The sequence below is a fragment of the Phasianus colchicus genome, chromosome 1 (assembly GCF_987193195.1).
Source record: "Phasianus colchicus chromosome 1, bPhaCol1.hap1.1, whole genome shotgun sequence".
Lineage (NCBI taxonomy): Eukaryota > Metazoa > Chordata > Aves > Galliformes > Phasianidae > Phasianus > Phasianus colchicus.
The window spans coordinates 80,085,599-80,104,265 of NC_143436.1; the positions used below are offsets into that span (position 1 = coordinate 80,085,599).

Below are 18,667 nucleotides of genomic sequence, written 5' to 3' on the forward strand. Positions count from 1 at the left end.
TAGCCAAGTCTCTACACACATATCAATACCACTTCTTTGCCTATACTATATGGGAGAAAAATCAGATTGGTAAAGGTACGAAGAAGATCTGGATTTTAGGAAAGATCAAAGTTTTGGGAAGCTCTGAACACCGGGCATCCATTTTTAAACCGGTGACCCAATACACTCTCCCCCCCTGAGCAACTAGCAAGGCAGGGAGGTGAACAGCTGTGTCCTGGTGTTCTGCTTGTCTTAGTCATTTTGGAAGCAGATACCAAACTGCTCCGACCATCCCCCTCCACTCCCAGCTGCCACACGGTCAGGTCTCAACTCCCAGCTTCCATTACCCTGTTTTTAATGTCTCTGGGAAGTTATTCCATTTCTTACTGTTTGTAGTAAATAAGCTGCCCTCCTAAATCTTTCCAATACGTATTCTTCAGGAAGCAAAGACGCACAGGCTGCCATCACCTGAGAAGCAATGAAAACAGAGTCAACAATTACTGTGGATTTCATGCATCTCAGTGAAAAATAATAACAAAGAAAAAGAACCTGGGCCTGCGTTCACCACTGGAACGAACTGCTGGATGCAGATCAGAGAGAGCAGAATCAAAGTCAGCACGTCAGCCTTTCTTTTGGAAGAACAATAGAATCCATAGCCCACAGCATCTCGCTACAGACAGAGGCCTCTAGGCCGCGGGACATCAGGTTGAAGCAGGCTGGTGGCAGGGGACATATCAGACCCAAACAGGCTTGATGGGCGGGCAGGATAGCAAGGCCACTGGAGAGAAAAGAGGCAAGTAGCTGAGGGGAGACGTAGAAACACATGCTTTTCTTCACATCGGTTGCAGTCTAATTCCAACAAACCAACCAACCAACCCCCAGATCGGAAGGACCCACGCTCACAAGGAATTGCAGAAGGAACAATAAAGCTAATTTTCTGGTGGGGAAGGTGGGTGGAGAACTGCGTAACACTTTCCCTCCCTCCCATTTTCTTCAAGGGTGTTTTCCTCAGAGCTTTTCCTTGCTCTTCTCCTCCCCACAGCAATCAGCCAAGCTGGGAAGAGGAGATTGTCTCTAAGCTCAGCAGTGTGCCTTGAGCACAGAACTGGTGCTGATAGTAAACAAGTAAACACAGTTGACAGCTGTGGCAACCGCAGAGGCAAAGCCTGCCCAGGGACAGAAATGAAGGCTGTTCCGGAGGTAAGGAGGGTTTGTCTTTCTTTTCTGGTCACAGCTGTGCTTCTTCACATTACCGGCCTAGAGGATTAGGGCAGGAGGGTTTTGGAACTCTGCATCCAGAAGGGTCTTGCCCTCGTGCCACGGTGTGCGGGGATTTCCAGTTCCTCGCTCTTCCTGCTAGTCGTCCTAGTGACCATGCTCAGGCTGTGTGCAGAGAATAAAGAACTGCAAAATGGTAATAATTCTATAATAGCTTGCCAAAGTTTCCAGTGTGAGAATCAGGAAGTCTGTTGCAACAGATAATTCAGGAACAAAGTCAATGTAAATAATTCACTCTTTTCTAAAGGGTAAGAGATGAGAGCGTACATGTGGAAGACTAATAATGCTTTTCCCTTTTCAGCCAAGTGCAAGCTTTTTGCTCACTGCTCTGCCTTAGTCTGTATTTGGAAAGTAAAAGCTGAAGTGTTTTGTTACCCTAAGGAGTCAGCAGAATAGAATTAGAAAGGTACAGAAGCAGTTAGGCGGTTAACCTTTGTAAGAAGTTTACAGGAGTCAAGTAAGATGACATTTGCTTTTGACAGGTTTCTGTTAATGACTAAATAAATGGACATTTAAAAGATAGTGGACAATAGTCTTGTTTTCCCCGCCCTCCCCCACCCGCACCACCCCCCATCTGCCCCACCCCTACCCCCCCTCTTCCACTGCCTGTCCCTTTCTGTATTTTCTGTTCTGTTAGTATGTTTGTACAGGAATCACTAACACAGCGTCCAAACGTTCTCCACTATTCTGTTACTGGAGATGATAATATGTTACTAGAATGGTGAGCAGGCTGTGCATTTTCTTAGCCTTTCCTTGTGGGAAGGGAGTCTATGCTGTGCACGTCTACTTCTCGTAGGCTTTTTTTTGTAAATAGCCATGTTTCCTGCTTTGGTAGTAAATGAAATAAATATTAAGCACGGTGGCAAACACAGCTTAGCATAATCTTTAGCTGATGCATGCAAGGGAGCAGCAAAGGCAAACGAGGAAGGAATCTGGAAGCTGAGAATCGCAAGGAGGCAGGCAAGAAGAAATGGCCTGGCCAGCAAGGGCTGCAAACCCACTGCACGGAAACGTGGGGAGTAAAGCAGGCCTGGTGACGGTAGCCAAGGTGAGCCAAGAGTCTAGACCGCCAGGCAAGTCCGTTGTGAGGAGACAGACTGAAGGTGAAATCTGCTGAATGGAGTCTGCAGGTCAGGGTCCGAATCAGGGTACGTGGACAGCCATAGGTGTGGCTTCAATGCTGCTGCAGCGTAGTTCAGAGGGAGATAATGCTTGAAAACTAGAGAAGGCTGCTCCCATTCTGGGCGCCCGGTGGGCAAGATTTCTTCTGGCTTTTTTCTCAAGCTCCGAGGCACGCCAAGATTTCTCAGACAGCTTTGCTTCATCGGAGAACCAGGCTCGAGTACGGGGAGCTGAGTGAGGGCTGAGGTGAGGGCAGCGCAAGCCAGCCCCTAGCACTGGCATGTAAGAATCTCAAACTAACACTTCCCTCAGCTTTTAGACTACTAGATTTACTCCTTGTTTGCTATGCTATTTCTTCTCTGTCCTGCATCAAAGGTTTTCCATTCTCCCCTGCTTTTTCCCCTTGCACCTTCCTTTTCTTGCTGTCGATTTATTTCAATCATTCTGCACAATAACAACAGAAGAAAAGAACAAAACAGAACAAAAGAACAGTAATATGTTCTTTCATGTTTCGATTATTTTGTAACTGCAGTGACTTCGATTTAATTGGTTTGGATTCGATTTAATTGGTTTTGGTATGATAAGAACAGCCTAGCCCTGGCCTTTCAACTGCATCTAGCTCTGACACAGCAGCTTGTGTGGTGCAAAATGCTGGTGAGCAGCTCTCGAAATTTGAGCTTGCTCCAGGTTAAGACCGTAGATTGTCGTGCAGGACAGGCAGCCACTACAACAACACATACAGCTTCCTCAGTGCTTAAAGGCACGAAAGTGTCAGATAAAAGGGGAATCAAAGCAATCAAATTTGGAATGTACAGGAGGAGGAAGGAGAAGACTGTCTTGATGGCACCAGTAAGAGCTGCTAAGCTGGGATCCCTGAAGCCACCTGCATTATTTTGCATCTGTCTGGTGCGCCTCCACAGAGATCTAATCAGCAGGACGCTTGAAAAAACAAGCATTACTGAAGGCCAAGCTACACCACCGTTACAGAGAAGGCTCAAAACCAAACTCTTAGTTTTCCTTGTGGCTATCCTTTCTGAAGAGTTTGTCACGGTGAAAGGAGTAGTGAAGTTGCTGTGTGTGTTGCAGTTATCCCAGGAGAAAGGAAGAGAGGTTGCAAAGGAAAGAAGAGAGGATGCTGTCAGCATCCAGGGTGTCAGACTGGAAATCCTTTGCTTCAGACAGATGAGGAATGACTGGGTAAAACCGGCGACCTTGATACAATAGAAGACACTAAGCCAGGCAGCAAACCAAAAAACTAGAAGAGTTCAGGAATGTAAAAACCTGTAACTATAAAAGTTACAAATAAGTTTTCTTTATGACAGGAAGGTTGACAAAAAATACTGGGGAAGAAATCCAGCACCATCCAGAACAGCAAAAAGGACCTGGATAAGCCCAGAAAGATCATAATCACGTCATAGGAGGACAATATTTTGCTCCTGATGCAACTAGTTGAACTGACAGCCAAGACAGTCCCATTTCCTAGAAGTCCCATCATTGACTCAATTATAGCAATTAGTGGACAAAAAGAGGAAAATAAACTGGACGTTGCAGTTCTTAAGAACTCACAAGTTTCTGCTTTTCGTCGGCACCTAAAAGCTCTAGCTATGCTAAGGAGTATTGAACCCAACTAGATGTTCTCATCACATGATCGCCTCTTTATCTCAGAGGAGAAACTCTCATATTAAGTCCTTCAGTATTTGCTTTATTCTACATTTGTGATGATAAATAGCCCAGCTGCTATCTCAAAGTATGCACATATGACAAGGATTCTCTTACTGCCATTTCATATTAGAGAAAGAATTTGAATTTAAAGGGCTCAGATGCATTTTTAAGTTTGTGTTGTAATCCTCAGTCAGTTTTCACAGAGACCTCAGAATTTATGTATGTAAAGACAGAGAAGTTTCCAAAGCCTGCAGGCTTTTTCATGTCAGGATTGCACCCCATACGTACATGTGAGGGTAGGGGAAAAAACCATTTCTGTCTCAGAAAATGCAAGAAATGCAAGACATTTTCAGAAAGTAGAGAGGGAATTAGATTTTGTACACAAACCCCCAAAATCTCTAAAAACTGCTTGAGGAGACTAATCGAATTGCTCTTGCTCAACATCATGAAGTTAACAGCATTCAACTTTCTTCACATGCGCAACTGTTTAGTAAGAATTCTCATGGTGGGCCATAGGCTTGCAGGAAAGACATTCTGAATTTGGCTTCTGCTGACTTTTCCTAAGAAAACAAAGGATATAGGTTCATCTTTACCTCTCAACCATACTTGTAAGGGCCGGCCACACGAAAGCCAAATGATGAGACAGGTATGGATTACAGGGATTAGCATCTCATTGCTGCCAGATAATTGATGGAGAAGCACAGATTTCCACTTCTAGAGCCTATTTTTTATATACTCACTCTGCTGGCTGGAAGAAAATAAGGCTAGACCTTCCAACTTTCTCTTAGAGATTCTAACTGCTACCTAGTAGAGGAAGAAGATAGAGGGATCCCGTCTCATTTATCATGAGAAAGAAACATTTCAACTGCAAGGAAATAGTTTGAAAATGATATTACCAAGACAAACTAATAATTTCTCTGCCTTGAAAAGGCACTTCAAGGAAAAGAGGACTTTGTGTAGGAGAGCATGTTTGGGTCTTTCACTTCCTTGAAGTGAAGATTGGAGCATTTTCTTTCCTTTTCTTCCTTGGTGTCTATCTTCAGTGATCAGCAGGAAACAGTGATTTTCCTTGCACTGTCAGAGGAGGAGGAGGAGATGCCATCAGACACCTTGACTCCTAACACTGTGAAATGCAGCCGTGTCTAGGGTTTTGGAGGAGCTGAGCTGTTGTTTGGTTTTTTTCCCTTTATGATTCTGATCTCAGGTAGCTGCTGTCCTGCTTTAAATGCCTGTATTTGTGTGTTATACCTGATGCCTAAATCTCCTCCCGAATTGCAGTTTCTTGATACATCACTTCTGAGTTTATGAGAAATATGCAGCATGCATTTTTTATATTAAGGAACAAAATGGATGTCCTTGCACAGGACACTCCATATTTTTATCAGGTGACTTAAAATGGTTATTATAAAGTGGGTTATCATGTTTTGCTCCTGTGCAGAGGCTTTGACAATATTATAGTTGTCACTCTATGCTTGTTCTGAACGCCCCAAATTAGAAGAATCCATTCGTATGAAGACATGAACAAGGCAATTCATAATTATCTCATCAGAGTGCTCCCCTCATCCATTTTGCTCTGCTCTGCTCTTGTGCAAAGAAAAGATACCAGATTCACCCTAGCAATTTGAAATCTGGACAAGCACAACTAATGATGTGTGGGAGAAACGGCGTAAGTGTTCATCGAGTCTGTGTCCTGTCCCAGGATGGAATGTGTATATTTAAAAAATTCTGCTTGCTAAAAGTAGGGAATTCAAACGCTTTCCAGATATAAGAAGAAGAATTTTAAGGGTTCTTTTGATTGCACAGATTTGGGTGTAGTGATAAAGCTTGAGAAGGACGTCATAAGTAGGATAGGACTCTAAGGAATGAGTACAAAGGACTTTTAGAATTGAGATCACAGAGATTTCTGGAAGTAGTGCAGTAGAGTATGCGGGCAGATTTCAAAGCAGAAGTTTTGAAGTATTTTCTTGCAGAGTGTTTCTTTGTCTTGTTCAATTTGCAAATATTGCAATGCCATCTATGGTTGTCTAGGACAGCGGTCTCCAAATGTTTTTCTGTGCATGCCTATCAGTAAAAAGGTTCTAAGCATGCAACTCCCAATATAGGTGAACTTATTTACTGCTAAGTGTATAATTGCACCACTGTACATATGTACCTACTGTACTTGTTTACATTAAGAAATACAAGAAACAGAATTGAAGATGAAGTAATATTTTAATTCTTAATATAAAAAATTGTTATGAATAAAATGCTAATAATGCTCGTGAGAGTAGTGTGATTGAATATGAATATGAAGGGAATTTGTTTTCTGCTTGCAGTTGCAGTGGATGAGGGCAGTTCCCGGCGGCTCTGAGCACCGGATTCCCCGCAGGATGACAGCTTCCACTGGGAAAAACTGAACCAAGCCACCTTTTTCTGAAGACGGTATTTGTGCTTCTCTCTTTGGTTTCTTTCTGAGCTGCCCCAAACGTGCAGGTCTCTCTGAAAGTTCTGCCTCCTACTTATTTCCATGAAAATGACAACAGATACAGAGAGCACAATAACACCCTTTGGTAGAGCATATTCTCAGCCCCAGACCATGCTGTTTCCACATAGTCAGCACCAATAGCTATGCGTTTGTGCCAGCGATGAACAAGAGCCTGCACGCCACGCTCTTCAGAATCTGCCTGGCCATCCAGAGCTCGGCTTGTCTTTCTCATCGCTGTCAGCACGGCTGAAACACACCGCCGACTGCTTTGCTGTGTTAACGTTCAACTCTTTGGTCTCCGTAAGTGTTCAGCAAGTGTTGAAGAATGTCAGTGGTGCCATTTTTTCTGCAAGCGGGAATTCAGTTCCACTCTTTTCCTTCCTATGCTCTTCCATATCAGGCACCGTTTTGTCAGACTGCCCCTCTTCTGCCATCTGTCCCATGGTAAGAAAACGGAATGGAATCCTGGTGTGAAGGTTCAGCCTCTACTACCGTACCAACAACCCCCACTCTTGGTACTGTGGGCCATCATAATTCAAGAGGAGGCGTTACTTTTGGAGCATCCCTCATAGATGGAAGCAGGGAACACACACAGTGAATACTGTCTTACGTAACTTGTTCCAGGCAGAAGTTATTGGGTGAAAATGTCACCTAGTCGTGTAGTTTCCTTTGCAGTCAGTGGAGAAAGTGAGAGAGAGCTTGAGAGAATGCTTCAGTTAATGCTAAGGCAGAGGTTTGAAACAAAAATTGTACTCATGACATGCCTACCATTTTTCTCTGATTAAATTACAAATGCAATGAAATTCAACCTGTCTGTAGAGAAGATCATCTCTGTGATCTACAACTTCCTGCAGTCTCGAGAATGGGACAGACCTCTCTCACTGCCCTGCACAGAAGGACTTGGGGGTCCTGGTGGAGGAGAAGCTGGACATGAGCCAGCAGTGTGCGCTTGCAGCCCGGAAGGCCAACCGTGTTCTGGCTGCCTTAAAAAAGGGGTGGCCAGCAGGGAGAGGGAGGGGATTTTCCCCCTCTTCTCGGCTCTTGTGAGGCCCCATCTGCAGTTCTGTGTCCAGGCCTGGAGCCCCCAGCACAGGAAGGACGTGGAGCTCTTGGAGCGGGACCAGAGGAGGGGAACTGAGATGATCAGAGGGCTGGAGCACCTCTCCTGGGAGGAAAGGTTGTGGGAGCTGGGCTTGTTTAGCTTGGAGAAGAGAAGGCTCTGTGGAAACCTCATTGTAGCCATTCCTATTGAGTATAATATACGATATATAGTAATACAATATATGTAATGTATAAAGTTTTTAACGTTCAGTGTAGTGAAGCACAGGAACAGATTGCCCAAAGATGTGGTGGGTGTCCTGTCTGTGGGTACGTTCAACATCAGGCTGAGCATCTTGGTCTAGCTGTAAACGTCCATGTTCATTGCAGGGGATTTGGACCAGATGACCTTTATGGTTCCCTTCCAACACAAACAATACTCTGATTTTTGATGAGGATGCAGGAGCTATTTCTTGAGAAGAGATCTGAAATTAGTGCTCGACAGGTTGCCCAGAGGGGTTGTGGATTTTCCTCCTCCGGAGTCATTCAAGACCCACCTGGACACCTACCTGTGCAGCCTGCTGCAGCAGGCCTGCTTGGCACGGAGGTTGGACTTGATGATCTCTGGAGGTCCCTTCCAGCCCCTGCAATTCTGTGATTCAGTGAAATCATTACACTAACAGAATGAAGAGCATCTAGTCCTGGTCATCCTGTTATCAGCTTTATGGGCTCCAAACAGGCTTTGATATCTTCAGGAGGTGTATTCAAGGTGATTCCGAACACCAAGAAAAGCTATGGAAGGACACGGCTCCTCATGGCAAGCTGGTTTTTAGATGCATATTTCATAACACTGTGGAACCAGCTGTATTTGGAAAAGAATGGGAAACAAAAGGCATGAAGCAAAGCCTATGGGAGAGGACTGGGCCTCCTGTTAGCCTTCTGGCACTAGTCAAAAGGGAGTTTCTAGTTGCTTAGGAAGAAGGTGTAGTGTATGACCAGTGCTAAATGTAATGAGTTGTCCATTCTTCCTTTTTTTCTGCGTGTCTCATTTTTCTCTCTCCAGACCTGGGACCAGGAGCTGGGAACAGGTCCAAAGAAAGAACGATGTCTTCAGGAGAAAAGCCAGCTGCTGTGCGCGCTTCTTCTCAGTACTCTCCTCGGTTTTGCATTACTCATCACCTACATCACGATGACTTGTGCTCTAGGTATAATATGGAATATCCTTTTCCCTGACTCCTTACCCACCCTGTTTGTAAGATCTGTTCCTCTCTCTGCCTGCATGGATTATTATGCTCAGTATCTGTGTGAGGGTGAGGCTTTCAGAAAGATAAAGAAGTGTAAAAAAGTACCAGCTGTAAAAAAGGCAGACTGTTCTGCCTCCTCCCTGTGTGACCGTGGGGAGATATCCCCCCGCTTGTCCTCCTCCGACTGCCATTTGATAAGCCTGGGCCCAGCTTTGTGAGAGAGCAGCATTATATTGTCAAGAAATTCTTCTTGAATTTCATCATCCTGGCTTCCAGCTTCTATGACCCTGCTCCATCTGCAGCCAGCTCCAGGAAACTGGCTCTGAAGCTGAGATTTAGAGCTTCTCTTCCACTTGTCCATCCCTGATTTCATAAGCCTATTTCCAGTTTTCTAGGACCAATCACTACACTGATATACAGAAAACTCATATTCTCCTGTGCAGTGCGGAAGCTGTGAGCAGAGGCCAGAAATTGTCAGTTATCTTTCCAATTCACCAAAAAGCTGCCTGCAGAACAGTCTGCACAAACGCTTACGTGTACAGATAGCTAAATATTGAAGCTGTGTTTAGATTGGAGGGCACACGTATCTCCTACTCCAAAACAAGCACTGTTGACAGGCATTTTTCTCCCACTGCTGTCATGTATGCTTCACTAGAGAAACTAAGGAGAAAGTTGTTAGTTTAGATCATGTCTATTTGCACTCCCTGCACCTCCTTCCACTTTAACAAACCACAGTTTGACACCATAGCATGAAAATCTTGCTTTGATTTGTAGTACTATTATTTAATAGTAGAGCTGATCTGATGTTGATACAAGACACAGACACGAAATGAGAACATACAGCCAGGGCTTCCCAGCGTTTGGGATGAAGGAGGTTTTAAATCAAAGCAAGATACACCACAAGCGAGTTTTCGTCCTGTTTTGACAGATGTCATTACTGAGAAATGCTTGTTTCCCACCTTGAACATCTCCCTGCGTGTACTAAGCTCTTCTCCTTACCTTCGTTGTACCATGGCCTCCTTTTGCTTTGTGTGTTAACATCACCAGCAGTTTCTTGTTTATCACCTGGTCAAATCAGTGCGTGCTGTTTGAGAGAGAACAGAGAAAAGGCGGAGTCATCCAAGCCTTGGCTGCCGAGATAGAACCACTGGAGGGCAGGCACCACCTCTGCACGAACTACCTGTCTCTGACTGAAAGAATCTCCCTGGCAAAGTGCAAAGCAGCCTTGGTGTGAAGTCGAAGACAGAGTGTGTATTATTGCACCTTCAGCAAAAGCTCACAAGGGATTCAGCAGTCTGTACGCAGTGGAGCTTGTATCAAACAGAAATCTTATTATAAGATCCCTCTTTTTTTCTTTATTTTTTTTTCCTCGGTTGTTGAATATGTTGTCCTCATTCTTCAGTGTCACCGCTCAGATCTCTCGTTTCCTTCCTACCCAGGATCATGTGATGCTGAACCGAGCCTTGCACTCTTGGCCGGATTCCTGAATTCTAGCAATGACACTGTAGACCCCTGTGAGGATTTCTACAAATACGCTTGTGGCAGCTGGGAAGGCAAACACTCAAGCACAGAAGTGTCACAAAACACCTCTGATGTGCTGTTGGAAGAAAACCAGCTGATACTGAAAAGGCTTTTAGGTAGGAAGAGGCCAAGCCCCACCTCACCACAGCCTCCCTTCAGGTAGGTGCAGAGCGCGATAGGCTCTGCCCGGAGCCTCCTGCAGGCTAAGCAGCCCCAGCTTCCTGAGCTGCTCCTCGTCAGACTTGTGCTCCAGACCCCTCACCAGCTTCGCTGCCCTTCTCTGGACACGCTCCAGGGCCTCCATGCCTTTCTTGCAGTGAGGGGCCCAAAACCGAGCACAGTTCTCCAGGTGCAGCCTCACCAGAGCTCGGTACAGAGGGATGGTCACTTCCCTGCTCCTGCTGGCAGTGCTATTTCTGATACAAGCCAGGATGCCACTGGCACCCGTGCACTCTTCCCAGGTGACACACCGCTGTTGCCAAAGCCTGAGTGTACCTCTCTTGGCCCTCGGCTTGCTCAGCAGGTCCTTGCTGAGCCATGCTGGATTTCTGCCTCCTCCTCTCACTTTCTTATTCAGAGGGATGGAGAGCGTGGCTTTTTTGGCGTGTTTTAATGTAAACTCTATCCGCAGATCTACAGCACTGGTGAGTGCTGCATCACTGTGGGCTTGTATTGCGATAGCTCGGCGCTGACAGCTGTTCACACATCTGGGACTGCCCTTTCAACATGCAGTGGTGCAGTGCTTTCCCTGCAGTGCCTCATGATGGGCAACAGCTGAGGTGGAGCACAGCAGCTCTGTGCTCACGTGTGGTGGAAGCACGCGGTGCACTGGTAAAGCATGGCCTACCAGGAGTGTCCCCCGTCCTCACAGGGCAAGCTCTCACGTTGGCTTCGGAACAGCAGCTACGGTCGCTACGGAGCAGCGCCACGGGGGGAACTCTGTCACCGCCCCTGGAGTGACCGAAACGCTCCGACAGAGCCCTCTTGGAAATCCACTTCTCCCAACCCGAGCGGACACGCGCGCTCTCACTGAAGGCTCCAAGGCGCAAAAGGCGTTTCGCGCAGCGAGAAACTCTTCGCGTTTTTGCAAAACCCGGCGGCTTCAGCCTGTAGAACGGAGCGCGCAGCGGGAGCGCCCGTCGCATTTCGGGCACGGAGCTCCTCGCTGCCGCTCAGCAGCGCCGCGCCGCGCCGCGTCGCGCCGGGCTGTGCTGTCGGTGCCCACGGATGCCATCCCGCTCCAGCACCGTGACTACCTGAACTCACAGTCACCCCACGACCTCAGTGCGGGCTGGGCTCGCTGGCTACGGGTAGGCACCCGGCGCACTGTGAGGTCGTGGGGTGGCTGTGACACTCCGATACCGTCACGAAGCACACAGACAGCTGGAGGTTTGCTGCGCGGTAGCTGTCGCGTTCATAGCTTTGGCATTTGCCTGCCAGAGTCCACCCAAGGAAGGACTTCCGCTGGGACATTTCCTCACAAATGATACTGGCGCCGGCTGCTGGCTGCAAGTAACAGCTGACGCGAGTGGACAAAGCTGAAGGTGTGTTCAGTACACCAAGGCCAGTCCAAATGCAAGTACACACTGCATCACTTGTTCTGCCCTTACAGTGGGGGTGGGGGGGTTGGGGGAGGGATTTATTCTCCCAGTTCCCACCTAGTGGTTTAGGGATGCAGGGTTCAGGGACGAGAGAAGTACAAGGATCCTGAGAACTCTAGCGCGCTCAGAAAGGCATCCTCGAAGAGCAGCCTTGAACGGAGTAGCTTTCCTGTAGCTGCTGTGGTACAGTTTGGTATTTGGAAGAGTAAATCTGCACTTGAAAAGGAATGGGAGAATCACAGAATCATTACGGCTCGGAAAGACGTCTCACACTGGCACGTGCAGCCCCAACCCCAGCCCCAGAGAGTCCTTCTGGAGTTAGCCCGAAGGGAATAATTACGCCATTTCAATAGTCACCATCCAGGTTGCTTTATTGCTAAACAAGCATTACGGGAGGACAAAACTGGCCGCAGCCGGGGTGCCTTTCCCGCAGGCCGCGGCCCCGCACGCCGCTTGGAAGGGCGCAGCACAGATCGGCGCTCCGGGCGGAGCCCCGGGAGGTACCGACGGCCGCCGCCCCGCACATCCCCGCTCCGCCCCGGCCCGGCCCGGCCCGGCCCGCACCTCCCCGCTGATTTCCCTCGGGCAGCCCCGGCCGCCGCCGCCGCCGCCTCCATCGCCGCCGCCGCCGAGCGGGGGGGAGGCAGAGGAGGAGCCGCGAGGAGGAGGGGAGGAAGCCGTTGCCGGGGCAGCGCGCGGCTGGGGCGGGCGTTGTGCGGGTGGCGGTAGGCAGCCCGTTAGAACGCGTGCCGTTGCTAGCGGCTTGCTTGCCGTGACGCCGCTCAGCAGCCGGCGTGCCGCACCCGGAGCCGACCCGACGCCGCGCTGCCAGGTGGGGAGACGGGCCGGGTGGGCGGGAAGCGCTTCGAGCCGAGTGGCCCCGGGCTCTGCCATCCTCCCGAGTGCCGGCACCGCCTCCGGCGTGAAGGCGATCGGCAGCTTTGGTCGCTGCCCGTCTGCTTCGCCCGTTGGCCGAGAGAGGAGGCGGTGCTGGGGCTCGGCTCGGGGATCCCGAGCCTGAAGTCCGTCCCGCCTTCCTCCTCAGGAGCTGTGACACCGCTCTTTGTCATGGAAAGCTCTGCAAGCTTTTGCAAACGTACAGCTTACTGTAAAAGTAAGTGTAGTCAAATCCGAACTTGGTCAGTACGGGCAAGATAGTAACTGACAGCTAATAGAAAATAAAGATGGGAGGGAGCGGGCTGAAAAATGATGCAGAACCGCAGAAGACCGACATTGCAAGGAAATAATTTGCGCTTATATTTCTTTTTACCTAGATATGAGAAAGTTGAACAGACAGAACTTGCGAAACAAGAGATCTTGCAGAAAAAGAGCAAGGCCAGGCAGAAGCTCAGCCAAGGATAGCGGTACATGGCCCTCAGCCAGCAGATGGGCATGAAGATGCTAGCAGAGCCAGAGCCAAAGCCAAAGAGCAACAAGACCAACCCAGCTACGGAGCAGACAGAGCACCGGAAAAAGCAACAAGCAACAGGTACCCACAGACACCCACTCAGGGGAGAGACCCCTCCACCAGGGGCTCCTGACCCATTCCGTCCTCAGGCGGAGGGCACCCCAGCAGCACTCGCACGCAAGGGGATCCCTCGAAAACTCGAGGGCTAAGCCCCATCTCACAGCCACGCACGGGGTCCCCTCCTCAGGCGGAGGGCACCCCAGCAGCACCCGCACGCAAGGGGATCCCTCGAAAACTCGAGGGCTAAGCCCCATCTCACAGCCACGCACGGGGTCCCCTCCTCAGGCGGAGGGCACCCCAGCAGCACCCGCACGCAAGGGGATCCCTCGAAAACTCGAGGGCTAAGCCCCATCTCACAGCCACGCACGGGGTCCCCTCCTCAGGCGGAGGGCACCCCAGCAGCACCCGCACGCAAGGGGATCCCTCGAAAACTCGAGGGCTAAGCCCCATCTCACAGCCACGCACGGGGTCCCCTCCTCAGGCGGAGGGCACCCCAGCAGCACCCGCACGCAAGGGGATCCCTCGAAAACTCGAGGGCTAAGCCCCATCTCACAGCCACGCACGGGGTCCCCTCCTCAGGCGGAGGGCACCCCAGCAGCACCCGCACGCAAGGGGATCCCTCGAAAACTCGAGGGCTAAGCCCCATCTCACAGCCACGCACGGGGTCCCCTCCTCAGGCGGAGGGCACCCCAGCAGCACCCGCACGCAAGGGGATCCCTCGAAAACTCGAGGGCTAAGCCCCATCTCACAGCCACGCACGGGGTCCCCTCCTCAGGCGGAGGGCACCCCAGCAGCACCCGCACGCAAGGGGATCCCTCGAAAACTCGAGGGCTAAGCCCCATCTCACAGCCACGCACGGGGTCCCCTCCTCAGGCGGAGGGCACCCCAGCAGCACCCGCACGCAAGGGGATCCCTCGAAAACTCGAGGGCTAAGCCCCATCTCACAGCCACGCACGGGGTCCCCTCCTCAGGCGGAGGGCACCCCAGCAGCACCCGCACGCAAGGGGATCCCTCGAAAACTCGAGGGCTAAGCCCCATCTCACAGCCACGCACGGGGTCCCCTCCTCAGGCGGAGGGCACCCCAGCAGCACCCGCACGCAAGGGGATCCCTCGAAAACTCGAGGGCTAAGCCCCATCTCACAGCCACGCACGGGGTCCCCTCCTCAGGCGGAGGGCACCCCAGCAGCACCCGCACGCAAGGGGATCCCTCGAAAACTCGAGGGCTAAGCCCCATCTCACAGCCACGCACGGGGTCCCCTCCTCAGGCGGAGGGCACCCCAGCAGCACCCGCACGCAAGGGGATCCCTCGAAAACTCGAGGGCTAAGCCCCATCTCACAGCCACGCACGGGGTCCCCTCCTCAGGCGGAGGGCACCCCAGCAGCACCCGCACGCAAGGGGATCCCTCGAAAACTCGAGGGCTAAGCCCCATCTCACAGCCACGCACGGGGTCCCCTCCTCAGGCGGAGGGCACCCCAGCAGCACCCGCACGCAAGGGGATCCCTCGAAAACTCGAGGGCTAAGCCCCATCTCACAGCCACGCACGGGGTCCCCTCCTCAGGCGGAGGGCACCCCAGCAGCACCCGCACGCAAGGGGATCCCTCGAAAACTCGAGGGCTAAGCCCCATCTCACAGCCACGCACGGGGTCCCCTCCTCAGGCGGAGGGCACCCCAGCAGCACCCGCACGCAAGGGGATCCCTCGAAAACTCGAGGGCTAAGCCCCATCTCACAGCCACGCACGGGGTCCCCTCCTCAGGCGGAGGGCACCCCAGCAGCACCCGCACGCAAGGGGATCCCTCGAAAACTCGAGGGCTAAGCCCCATCTCACAGCCACGCACGGGGTCCCCTCCTCAGGCGGAGGGCACCCCAGCAGCACCCGCACGCAAGGGGATCCCTCGAAAACTCGAGGGCTAAGCCCCATCTCACAGCCACGCACGGGGTCCCCTCCTCAGGCGGAGGGCACCCCAGCAGCACCCGCACGCAAGGGGATCCCTCGAAAACTCGAGGGCTAAGCCCCATCTCACAGCCACGCACGGGGTCCCCTCCTCAGGCGGAGGGCACCCCAGCAGCACCCGCACGCAAGGGGATCCCTCGAAAACTCGAGGACTAAGCCCCATCTCACAGCCACGCACGGGGTCCCCTCCTCAGGCGGAGGGCACCTCAGCAGCACCCGCACGCAAGGGGATCCCTCGAAAACTCGAGGGCTAAGCCCCATCTCACAGCCACGCACGGGGTCCCCTCCTCAGGCGGAGGGCACCCCAGCAGCACCCGCACGCAAGGGGATCCCTCGAAAACTCGAGGGCTAAGCCCCATCTCACAGCCACGCACGGGGTCCCCTCCTCAGGCGGAGGGCACCCCAGCAGCACCCGCACGCAAGGGGATCCCTCGAAAACTCGAGGGCTAAGCCCCATCTCACAGCCACGCACGGGGTCCCCTCCTCAGGCGGAGGGCACCTCAGCAGCACCCGCACGCAAGGGGATCCCTTGAAAACTCGAGGGCTAAGCCCCATCTCACAGCCACGCACGGGGTCCCCTCCTCAGGCGGAGGGCACCCCAGCAGCACCCGCACGCAAGGGGATCCCTCGAAAACTCGAGGGCTAAGCCCCATCTCACAGCCACGCACGGGGTCCCCTCCTCAGGCGGAGGGCACCTCAGCAGCACCCGCACGCAAGGGGATCCCTTGAAAACTCGAGGGCTAAGCCCCATCTCACAGCCACGCACGGGGTCCCCTCCTCAGGCGGAGGGCACCCCAGCAGCACCCGCACGCAAGGGGATCCCTCGAAAACTCGAGGGCTAAGCCCCATCTCACAGCCACGCACGGGGTCCCCTCCTCAGGCGGAGGGCACCTCAGCAGCACCCGCACGCAAGGGGATCCCTCGAAAACTCGAGGGCTAAGCCCCATCTCACAGCCACGCACGGGGTCCCCTCCTCAGGCGGAGGGCACCCCAGCAGCACCCGCACGCAAGGGGATCCCTCGAAAACTCGAGGGCTAAGCCCCATCTCACAGCCACGCACGGGGTCCCCTCCTCAGGCGGAGGGCACCCCAGCAGCACCCGCACGCAAGGGGATCCCTCGAAAACTCGAGGGCTAAGCCCCATCTCACAGCCACGCACGGGGTCCCCTCCTCAGGCGGAGGGCACCCCAGCAGCACCCGCACGCAAGGGGATCCCTCGAAAACTCGAGGGCTAAGCCCCATCTCACAGCCACGCACGGGGTCCCCTCCTCAGGCGGAGGGCACCCCAGCAGCACCCGCACGCAAGGGGATCCCTCGAAAACTCGAGGGCTAAGCCCCATCTCACAGCCACGCACGGGGTCCCCTCCTCAGGCGGAGGGCACCCCAGCAGCACCCGCACGCAAGGGGATCCCTCGAAAACTCGAGGGCTAAGCCCCATCTCACAGCCACGCACGGGGTCCCCTCCTCAGGCGGAGGGCACCCCAGCAGCACCCGCACGCAAGGGGATCCCTCGAAAACTCGAGGGCTAAGCCCCATCTCACAGCCACGCACGGGGTCCCCTCCTCAGGCGGAGGGCACCCCAGCAGCACCCGCACGCAAGGGGATCCCTCGAAAACTCGAGGGCTAAGCCCCATCTCACAGCCACGCACGGGGTCCCCTCCTCAGGCGGAGGGCACCCCAGCAGCACCCGCACGCAAGGGGATCCCTCGAAAACTCGAGGGCTAAGCCCCATCTCACAGCCACGCACGGGGTCCCCTCCTCAGGCGGAGGGCACCCCAGCAGCACCCGCACGCAAGGGGATCCCTCGAAAACTCGAGGGCTAAGCCCCATCTCACAGCCACGCACGGGGTCCCCTCCTCAGGCGGAGGGCACCCCAGCAGCACCCGCACGCAAGGGGATCCCTCGAAAACTCGAGGGCTAAGCCCCATCTCACAGCCACGCACGGGGTCCCCTCCTCAGGCGGAGGGCACCCCTCTTCCCCCATTCTTTTTTTTTCCTCTACAGGATGCTCCGCACTATGTTCCGCCGTTTTTACCATCCTCCCTCCTTCTTATGCTATTGAAGGACGTGTCTGAAGAGAAGCCGAGCAGAGATCTGCCAGCATATCTGCAGGAGCACCTGGAAAATAAACAGTTCTGCTTACCTGTGTTGTACTGCTTTTCTTTGCATCTGGGAAATCAGGCTGGATTGGGGAGGGCACTGCAGGTCTCCCCCCACCTGCCAGAGATTTCATGCGCTCCCTAAGTGCAGCCCCCAGCCAAGCAGCAGCACCCTGGGAATCCTCAGCCTCAGCTTCGAGCTGGGGGACAAGCAGGGGCTCAAGAGCTGAGTGGGGCCCCAGGGAACCGAGAACTGGTACGGGAGCACTGGGGGGTTCCACTATGTGCCATGGACCACCGACACTTCGCTTAGCAGAACAGAGCACTTCACACTGTTGGGCAGCTTCTGCCGTTTCTTGCTCACAACCTCCAGCAGCTCCCAGCTGCATCACTGCATATTCACTGCTGCTGGAGGAGGGCAGGCAAGATGCAGCCGCCCCCAGGATGCCGTGTCCCCAGGCGGCCCCTACCCTCACAGGAGCAGGGAGGTGCCCCAAAGCAGGAAGCAGCACCAGGCCCCCAACTCCTGTTAGGAAGTGCTGCCCCTGCACCACTGCTCCCCGTGCCTCTCATTTCCCATCGCAGCTGCTCCATCTTCCTGGTGAGCAGTAGGCGTGTGCCTTCAGCGCTGGAAGACAAGAACAAAGCTGCTGGGTGGGGGCCCAACTTCGGGGGGGAACGTGGCATTGAGCACCCCGTCACCCCCCACACAGGAGGAGGGATGCGGGAAGTGCTTTTGTCCTCTATCTGGCACCCAGCCTCAGCCACAAGCCCCATCCAAAGGGCTCCAGAGGCTGGTGATGCAAGGACAGGAATCACCTCGCTGCGGAGCTGGGAAGGGCTTTGCTGCACTCCACTCCTCACTGCAGCCCCAGACCTGCGCAATGAAGAACTCTGTGAGCCACCTGTAGTGGGATGCTGGGCTGGCAGCCGATGCACCACGGTGTTTATGATTTTACCTCTGACTGGATATTTGCTTACACCCGCTGTCACCATAGAGGTCACCTCATATAGCATCTTCTCGGTGAAGAAGTGTGCTGTGGTAGCCCTCAAAGGCCTTTTCTAGGTGTATGTTGTCATCTGGTCTCTTCCTGAGGAGGTCTCTGTTGCATTTCTGACACTTGCTAGTTCTGATAGATCTCTGCTCTCTTAAGATCTTTCCTAGAGTCAAGTCGAGTCGAGTTGAGTCTAGAGTCGAGTCGCATATGATAGGATCGGGTAGGATAGGATAGGATAGGA

At 52.9% G+C, this 18,667-nt stretch overlaps 2 protein-coding genes and 1 pseudogene across 9 annotated transcripts in view; 2 read left to right on the plus strand and 1 right to left on the minus strand.

Moving 5' to 3' along the window:
* Positions 1-18,667, plus strand: part of LOC149919777 (neprilysin-like) — a 59,944-nt gene that overhangs the window by 19,188 nt on the left and 22,089 nt on the right. The gene's annotated exons all lie outside the window — the stretch shown is intronic.
* Positions 1,040-17,471, plus strand: LOC149919779 (neprilysin-like). Of its 8 annotated transcripts, none has more exons than XM_090149539.1 (9): positions 1,040-1,179; positions 6,357-6,462; positions 6,564-6,805; positions 6,906-6,949; positions 8,607-8,748; positions 10,227-10,467; positions 11,180-11,852; positions 13,184-13,398; positions 17,334-17,471. In XM_090149539.1, the coding sequence occupies exons 4-7, from the start codon at positions 6,947-6,949 to the stop codon at positions 11,793-11,795; spliced, it is 1,002 nt and encodes a 333-aa protein (XP_090005665.1). In that variant the 5' UTR covers positions 1,040-1,179; positions 6,357-6,462; positions 6,564-6,805; positions 6,906-6,946; the 3' UTR covers positions 11,796-11,852; positions 13,184-13,398; positions 17,334-17,471. The 8 variants fall into 8 exon arrangements, 6 of the variants coding, with proteins under 6 accessions (XP_090005665.1, XP_090005669.1, XP_090005676.1 ...); XM_090149547.1 differs by lacking the exon at positions 1,040-1,179 and adding an exon at positions 1,390-2,625; XM_090149543.1 differs by lacking the exon at positions 6,564-6,805.
* Positions 2,985-6,737, minus strand: LOC149919780 (taste receptor type 2 member 40-like; annotated as a pseudogene).

What these genes read in the sequence shown, in the direction of transcription:
- LOC149919779 (XM_090149528.1), top strand. An exon ending in CACGATGACTTGTGCTCTAG is followed by an intron (nt 8,749 to 10,226) that starts GTATAATATGGA and finishes CTTCCTACCCAG; the next exon opens with GATCATGTGATGCTGAACCG. An exon ending in TCACCACAGCCTCCCTTCAG is followed by an intron (nt 10,468 to 11,179) that starts GTAGGTGCAGAG and finishes CCGTCCTCACAG; the next exon opens with GGCAAGCTCTCACGTTGGCT.